Raw genomic sequence first — 9,234 nt, forward strand, 5'->3', positions numbered from 1 at the left:
AAGGAAACTATGTAATTGGTGTTAATAATTAAAATAAGATCTGATAAAAGAACATTTTAAAGTATCACAATCTACCTTATAAGATATCTTAAAATTAGGTAATATTGAAAAAATCACAATTTAAAGTCTCCACTAAAAAGCCAAAGACATATAATCATAAACCAATTTTAAACTGGATGTCCTTTGAAAAAAATTTAAGATGTATGTACTAGCCAGTTACATGCTATAAGTTTTCCAAATTTTGACTTGATATTGTTGCAATTTCCACTTTAGAATGGAAAAAAAGATTTAATGTATTTAGAGAAGAGTCATAAACTTGACTTAAGCAAATTGTAAAGATATATAACGTTTAATGTCTTCATATAGTCCTTGGATAGGAGACCAACCTCCTTTACATTTTTTTTAAAGATCATTCATATTGTGCAATATATGAACATGCAGAATATATACATATATATACTATATGCATAGACAATGTTAATTTAAATTAGATTCTCTCTAGGGATTTTAACAAATTATAATTTGAATCTTTCCTCTTCCAGCCATACAATTGTATTGTTTGCAATTGCAACATACATCTCCAATTTATTTTTTTCTTCCTTATTTTTTTCAATTTTATTTAATTGATTAATTTAGAATATTTTTCCAGGATAACAAAAATCATGTTCTTTTCCTTCTCTCCCCCCGTTTTCCTCTTTAAATGTTAGCAAACTCCTGGTAGTAGATTGGACTGAAAGCACCCTCTTGCTTTGGTTAAGAATTTGAATTTGTCCCTCTCTGAGCAATGGAGTGTTTCAAAGGTTCTTCCTTAAAGTAAATAATTAAATAAACAAACAATAAATAAGAATTGTGTGTGTGTGCATTTTAAAACATGAGCACCTGAAAATACAGAGAAATGTAGGAAACGCTATTGCATTATGGCAAAGTGCTCATTTGTTTCAAAACAAATCAGATGTTTAAGCAAATGTTCTTGTCTTTGAACAGGGAGACAGGCAGTCAGAAGTTACAACTCCAAAGTGATGCTGGGTGTTTCCCCTTGTGACCTGTGTGACAAAAAACAGGACTGCAAACTTTGCACGGACAGCTCCCCAACATTATTTCAACACTCGGCAGTAGTTTCTTTTGGGTGCTTCTTGTTTCTCCTCTTGCAAATTTGGCTGTGATCTTTTATTTTGTGAGGGATACATTCAGATAGTCACAATTAAATTTGTCTTCTGACTGTGTTTAAAAAGGGTTATTTCCATGGGCAAAAGTGAACAAATATCAGTGCAAACTTCACTCATGTTTTTCTTCCCCTCCACCTCAGTATTTAAAAGGAACCCTGAATCTAATTCATTTGGAACATAATTTTGGTGGCCTTTACATCCCTTCCTCTACTCTTTCTTTCTCTACCAGGATGTTTTTGGGCTGTATATAAGGTATAACTAACTTCTTCCAGAGTGAGAATGTTTTATTATGAGGTCTTCATTTATCTACCACATTTGATAAATGAAATAGAGGTTCTTACTGAAAACAACTGTGCATTAGTAGTAGGACTGGTATGAAGGGTACTGCCTTTTCTCCAAGAAGAAAATACTTTTATGGGTGGAGTCCCTTTGAAAGTTGGGAGAGGAGAAAGCAAAGAAGAAACTTGTTTGGGCCCCACTCTTACTCTCATGGCCTCAACATGCCCTTTCCATCTTTTATGAATTTGGTTCTTTCCAGAGCCTGAGGTAGCGAAATAAAAATAAACTGGATTGGTTTTTCTCCCCCTAACTCTCATAATTTCCCCAATTCTAATCGTTTCCTCCTTTCTCTCCTTGTTCTCTCAGATTCCAGTAAAACTCAGGCATGAGGTCTGAGACTGTTCCAGTGAAAACTAGTTTCACTGGAGGAAAGTTGATCTGAAGACCATGATTTGGTTTTTAGGGTTTACTGGCAGCCTGAATAAAAGGCAGGTGGGAGGGTGGGATGCAGATCAGGTATGTGTTCAGAGTTCCATGTTAAAATTATGGGGATCATCTTAATAATACACTGATCACTATGTGCTTCTGGGCAGAAATCTCAATTTTCTCTGGAGCCAGAAGACCTATAACTGGTCCAAAGTAAGGATATACCTGCTATTGTAAGATTAGGCAATTTATAAGGAATAGACTAGCAGGACAGATAGAATCAGGAGATTTGGGGTTCAAATACTGCCTCTGACACATCCTAGCTGTGTGGCTGTGGGAAAACCATATACCTTCTCAGAGCCCCAGGTCCCTTTTTAAGACTATAAATCACAGACGAGTTGCTGACCTGAATCATTGGAGGGAGTTCCCCACACCTATGAAATGACAGGTTGGAAGAAAAAAAATACACCTTTGAGTTATTTCTTATATATATTTATATATAATTTCTTATTGCTTATGAAGGTTTTGATTGCAAAAGTTAAATATTCTATCTTAGGAATCTGGAAATGATCTATTATTATTAATGTTTGAATGCATATAATATGGATAGAGAATAGTTTCTTATTTGGTGGCCTAGGAAGAGAGCAGGTAACCATTCAATCAGTTATTCCAGTAATTTTTTTCAATGAGATGATAATATCTGCCAATTAGTATTCATCTAAAACAACTCTTATCAATTGTGGCAGGGCTCTTGACATTCTGAAGTATAGGCATACTTTATAATAACAACAACATATTTATTTAGCATTTTTATAGTTTACAGAGTGCTTTTCTCACAACTCCTCTGTGGAAGGAGAGAGCAAGTAGCACTGATCTCATTTTATAGTCACTTAGAATTCCACACAAGAATGATCTAAGTAAACATGATTTAACTGAATGCGAGGAATTATGAGATTTATTCAAAGTCACTAATAAGTGGTAGAGATAAGAGACTAATAACTCAGGTGTCCTGATTCTTGGTCCACTGTTCCTTCTTCTGAGCAGTGATTCCTTTTTAGATGAAACTGCCTTAGAATTAGATTTCTAGGTTGGTTTAGCAAATAGCCCCCTGGATGGAATCTCAGAATGGTCCTTTATGTAATTCTGCTCTCTTAAAAGAAACATGGGTGGGCAGCTAGGTGGCACAATGGATGGAATGTTGGATTTAGAATCAGGAAGTCATTTTCCTGAATTCAAATCTGGCTGTGTGACCCAGAGAAAAGTCACGTAGCTCTGTTTGCCTCAGTTTCCTCATCTGAAAAATGAGCTAGAGAAGGAAATGGTAAACTAGTATCTGCCATTTGTTGTTATTCAGTTGTTTTAGTCGTGTCCAACTCCAAATGGGGTCATAGAGGGTCAGATTCAACTGAAAAATGATTAAACAACATAAAAATGCCATTTTGAGGTTCCATGGTCAAAAATGATTAAAAATTACACGAGGTTCCAATGTATAATATATGGAAACTTGGAACTGGACCAACCATGGCTATGGCCCTGCCCCTCTCAACTTGTGCCATCATGTGAGGTGTTTGACAATTTTTCTATGCTCCACTTTCTTCATTTATAAAAGTTGACTGATTGTACTCTCTAGAGAGTCCTTTCTGTGTGAATAGTATCTCTCTTTTCATTAACCCTAGATTTATCAGCTTGTAGAGTGCTGCTGAAAGTGAGGGGTGAACAGCTAAGGCACCATGACAGCTGAGCTTTGTGAATAAACGTGAGCTCTGGCACTTCCTACTACTGGGCTTCCCTAAGGGCACTTTCCTAGCTAAAATGTGGGGTGGTTTTTAGGATTAGTGACCTTAGATATAATAGTGATACGATAGTAGTATTGGTTAATAGTATTAGCTGTTGATATTCCTGGAAATAGGAGAGGTGTTAAATGTATATAGCGATTAATGAATATTAAGGGATAAATTAACTAAGTCTTATTAACCTATGTATAATATTTAGGTTTTCAAGTATTCTTAATTAACTTTAAATTGCCTTTTCTCCTCTTTTTTATTCTCCTCATGTGGACCCTAATAAATATAGAGTCTGCAATAAATAGAGTCCCTAAAACTCTAATAAATCCCACCCTTGTATTTTGGACTCATCAGTAATCTACTAGAGGACTTTCATGCATTACCAAAGGACCACAGACCATACTTTAAGAGCCATAGAACCACTAACTGGCATACAAATTAGGAGTAAGTAATAAAGTCCTTTTCCTTTTGGGTTTCTTCATTTTAGCAGTTCGTTTTTCACAAGTATAATCAGATATCATTTTAAAAGTTTCATTTTAAGTCTTCTGAAAGGTAGGCATTATCAGCTGAATGTATCCTGCCATGAAAAAGTACTTATATATTTTAATTCTCAAAGGCACTGTCTTCTGCTTAGCATTTGAGCTAACAAGGATCCTTGATCGAGAGGTACAAGGGACATCAGCAGCTGCTTTGTCCAGTCTTCTCATTTTATAGAGGAGGAATCTAAGCCCCCAGAGAATGAAGTGACTTGCCTAAGGTAGTCCCAAAGGTGTTAAATGTCAGAGGCAGATTTTGAACCCAGTTCCTCAGACTATAGAGCCAGCTCTCATCCCACAGTATCAAACTACTTCCTAATGATAGACTGAGAAATATTAAACTTGTGTGGAATCCAGGATGCATCAGATATGCCAGGGTAGAGTTAATATTAGAGATTAATATTTTTTCTTAGTACCTTTCAAACTATGTTTGAAGAAAAAGAACCCTGAACTTAAAAAAAATCCAAGTTCCAAAGTAACACATAAAACATATTAGTAACTTTTGGGAATAATAGTGACAATGTATCAGTTCTCTTAGCTAAGCCAAATTAAATCTGTATTTGTTATCTTATGTCCAGGTGAATAATACAGCACTGGTCATACTGACATGATTAAAAAAATGAAAGTCTAGTTCTTTTAAAAAGTATTTCGTAGGTCAACAATGTAAAACCTTTCAGATTATGTACCTGCTCTTCTGATACTGTCATGTAAACTAGAATAATTTTCGAAAAGACCTTTAGCTTTTTTCTTTGCCTATTTTATTGATCCACAACAGGAAACCTTTCCAAAAGGACATTTTTCTTTGTCAGATTTAGCTTAGCAAGAAATGTTTAATTCATTCCAAATCTAAAAGTGCCTGCTGTTTGTATCTGGAACTGGCACTTTAAGGTCCACAAAGGTGGCACTTTGCTCACAATCACCTTGTGAGGCAAGTAGTGTAAGAAGCATCATGAGATCATGGATTTAGAGCTCCCAGACTTAATTCAAGCATTAAGCACCCACTGTGGGTTAAGCACTGTTCTGGTGTTGTGAATATGAAGACACATGGTATCTATCATCAAAGAGCCAATAGTCTATTGGTTCTGCGAATGAATTGAGATGGTCTGGACTCTCCATTTTATAGATGGGGAAATAGGGACTCTGAGAGGATATGACTTGTGATCTGAACTCGGATCTCCCGATTTCAAGAGACTGAGAGCCATTATACCATACTGCCTATGCCAGTACCATGAGCTTTAGAATATGCTATTTCATTGTGCAATTAATTCCTTTTTTGTTTTTTTTTTGTTACAATTAAGGTAAATGGTTTGATTTTCAGTTGAACTTCAAAACATTTTCTCCTTTCAGCTTTGGCTTCTGCTTATCTGGCAGGTCTCAAGTATTTTCTTTGGGTTTATTTTAAAATAATAGGAAAGCATAGCATACTTTTAGTACCTCTCCCAAGCACTCATCCATTCCATACAAACACATAGTCAATATAACTATAATGCAAATTAGAATACCATATATGCCGAAGAGAATCAAGCAGCTTATTTCATATTGGAAATAAACCAGCTGCCACAGTCACTTTTGGCCATCAGAAACGAGGGAAAAGGCATGTAAATGCCATCAACCACTCTAGAACGTTAGCTAGTGAATTTGAACCTTTGACTACTATTTCCTTCCTTATGTTTCAGTGACGCGCCACGTGGAAGGGTACTGTGATGTCCTATCATGCCATGACATAGCTTGTCAGTTTCATTTTAATCACCTGAGTGTGGAGGAAAGGAATGTTTCCTATACTATTTCTGGCTTTCATTTTCAAAGAGCATTTTTGTGTTTGGTTATAAAGAGCATATGTGTGCATGGGTGTGTAATTTATACTTTTTAGGAATGACATTGAGGTATGTGTTACTTTCTATTTAAAAAATTATCATTCTGCCCGTGTGAGTGAGTTTGTCATGAGGATTAAAGTTACCATTATTGTGCAGGCAATATGTGCAGGCAACTGAATAATTATCAAACGGGGACAGTTTCACATTCTATCCTACCTATAGATTATCTTCTGTAATTTCCATGTGATGTGACTCTCATCTGACCCTTCTGACCTTTGGCCTCTTGCGTTTGTCACATATGTCCTTGAGGTGAAAGAAGAAAAGAAAGAAAATGAAAGAAGAAAATGAAAATAATGGTCTCTTGCTTGAGTTTCCTTTGGAAGCCTTGAAAGATTTTTATTAATGACAATTCCTCCCTACTTTGGGAATTTGTTTTGCTTATGCAAAGGGTACTGGTAAAATATGACTGATTTTTTTTCCTCCAAGGATAAAATTGTGATGTATTTAGTAAGATCAGTCTATTTGTTTTACTTTTAAATGTTTGCATTTCATGCTATTTTTCTTCCTCTTCAAACTGTACATGATTAATGTCCAGAATAAAAGAATTACCTTTATGTATTCAATAGAAAATCATGGCTTACCAATAAAATGTTTAAAACCTATTTCATTTATTATTTATATAATAAGTTTCATGATAGCCTTAAAGAGCCTTTCAGTACACATTTCTCACTCACCAACCTCCTTCATGTAGGCCAAAAGTAGTATGTTAAATCTTGGGGGAGAAAGGCACTGTTTAGTTTGAAAAGCCTCAAGTTTCAGGGAGAAAAAAACAAACTCTCAACCTTGATCCTTTTCACCTAAAACAAAAAAGTGATCACAGATGTAAAATGAGCTGGAGAAGCAAATGGCAAACCAGTCCAGTATCTTTGCCCAAGAAACCCCCAAATGGGATCATCAAGAGTCAGACACTACTGATCAACAACATAGAGCTATCTTTAGAAAGTGTTTATTTTTATTCTAAATTTAACAAACAAAATAAGATGGTCATTTTTGAATTTGACAAAATAAAACAAGCATTTCCATATGTGCAGTAGAATAGGAAATGAGTATTAGATCTAAATCTGAAGATCTGTTAAGCTCAGCTGACTTAAAAAAACCAATAACAAACCCTTACTTTTCATCTTAGAATTAATACTAATAAGACAGAAAAGTCGTAAGTGAGAGGCAATTGAGGTTAAGTGACTTGTCCAGGGTCATATAACTAGCAAATGTTGAAAGTCACATTTGAACCCAGGATCTCCCATTTCCAGACCTAGCTATTTGCTGAACCACTTAGATGCTTCCAGACTTATAAAATCCATAATTTCTAAAACATAGCAGCACTTTTTGTGGTGGCAAAGAACTAGAAACTGAAAGATGTCCATCAATTGGGCAGTGACTGAACAAGTTGTGGTGTATGACTTTAATGGAATGCTATTGTGTTGTGAGAAATGACAAACAGGATGAACATTAAAAAAAAAACCTGGAAAGGTATGTGTGAAGTGATGCAAAGTGAAGTGAGCAGAACCAGGAGAATATCATACCCGGTAACAGCAGTAATGTATCGTGATGCTCAACTGTGAATGACAACTGTTATCGACAAGGCAAGGATCCAGGATGACTCTTAAGGGCTCCCAGACCAAAAAGGGTCTCCATTGCCACAGACAGAACAGATGGAATTTGAATGCAGATGGAAACATGCAATTTTTTCACTTTATTTTCTCCATGAATTTTTCTCTAGTGTAAGCAATATGCTTTGTTTTACAACCCAACAAATAGGGAATAGGCATTACACGATGATATGTGTATAGCCTATATCATATTACCTGCCTTTTTTGGGGATGGAGGGATGAAGGGATGGGAGGGAGGGAAGAAAAAAGAATGAGAAAGATTTTTGGACATAGCTAATGTGAAAAATTTTCTCTTGGATAAGCATATTTGCTTTAATTCATTACATATAACAATTATGTATTTTATTATTGTTATGCTATGTAAATTGTATTGTATACAAAAATAAATGGTAACTTACAAAAAAAATAAAATACATAAATTCAACCTATAGTTTTCAAAGCAGTCCTACCTTTCTGTGATTCTTTCTGGCATTCTATGCTTTTCCCTGATTTTTTTTTTAAAGGTGCCTCTATGACCCTCTTTTCCTTTTTTTTCTCTATTCTAGTCTACTCTTTTTTTACTCCTTACCTAAACAACAACAACAACCATAACAAATATGCATAACCAACAAAGCAAATTCCCATATTGGCCATGCCCAAATAGTTGTGTCTCATTTTGCATCCTGAATCCATCACATCTCATACATATGTCAAGAGGTAGCTAGCAAGCTTCTTCTTACCACTTCTTGAATTATCTTTGGTTTTTGCATTGATCAGAGTTCTAAAGTATTTGACAGTGTAACAAAGATATAGCAAGATTACATCATTGGCAGGAAGATCTTTTGACATGGACATTCTAAAAGGAAAGGGAAAAAAAAGCAGCAATAGTAAAGAGAAAATTCTTATAAATTCTATGTGAATAGGCAAACCTGTCAGAACCTTCTTCAATAAAACAAATTCTTTGCTAACTCTCTACATTCAAAATAAAAGAGGGAAATGGATGGTAGGTGTTAAGTATTTTTAGTGATATATATTTCCAGTGATGAACTTTGTGCAAAAGAAGTGGTGTTAGGGCTATTTCCTCAGAAAAAAAAGGGAGATAGGATAGTCATGTAGCAAGAACTAAGGATAACAACCCCATGTTTGCATGGACACCCAGGGAATGTAAAAAGACATCTTGAACACCAATTCTGTAATTTTTTTTTCATCCTGGTAAAAAATGAGATTTTTAAGTAAAGTTTGTCTTTACCATCAATTAGTGATAATCAATGTTTGGTGATTCTTAATCACCAATGGGCAGGACTGAAATTATCTGTAAGTAATTTTCAACTTTAAATTTCTAATTTTCTATTTTCTGTGTTCTCCTACTTTAATAGTTAAAACCACACTACCACATAGGTGACTGAGCAGGTTAATTTTTAAACAACTTGGAAAGACCTACCTGAAATAATAATAAAGAGTTAGATGAGTAGAACCAAGAGAATATTATGTATAACTACAGAATTGATATTTGAAGAATAACTTGTGAGTGCCTACTTCCAGAGAAAGAACCAATAAATAAAAACATAGAAGACATAATT

General features: G+C 35.0%; 1 protein-coding gene across 1 annotated transcript in view; it reads left to right on the forward strand.

The window, feature by feature from the left end:
- CD109 (CD109 molecule) overlaps nucleotides 1-6,667 on the forward strand; it is a 187,702-nt gene extending 181,035 nt beyond the window's left edge. Inside the window, exon 33 of the mRNA XM_007484202.3 lies at nucleotides 985-6,667. Within this exon, the coding sequence (XP_007484264.1) occupies nucleotides 985-1,163 (179 nt within the window). The 3' untranslated portion in view covers nucleotides 1,164-6,667. The remainder of the gene's footprint in view (nucleotides 1-984) is intronic.
- Nucleotides 6,668-9,234: the final 2,567 nt, after the last annotated feature.

The sequence above is a fragment of the Monodelphis domestica genome, chromosome 2 (genome assembly GCF_027887165.1).
Source record: "Monodelphis domestica isolate mMonDom1 chromosome 2, mMonDom1.pri, whole genome shotgun sequence".
Classification (NCBI taxonomy): Eukaryota; Metazoa; Chordata; class Mammalia; order Didelphimorphia; family Didelphidae; genus Monodelphis; species Monodelphis domestica.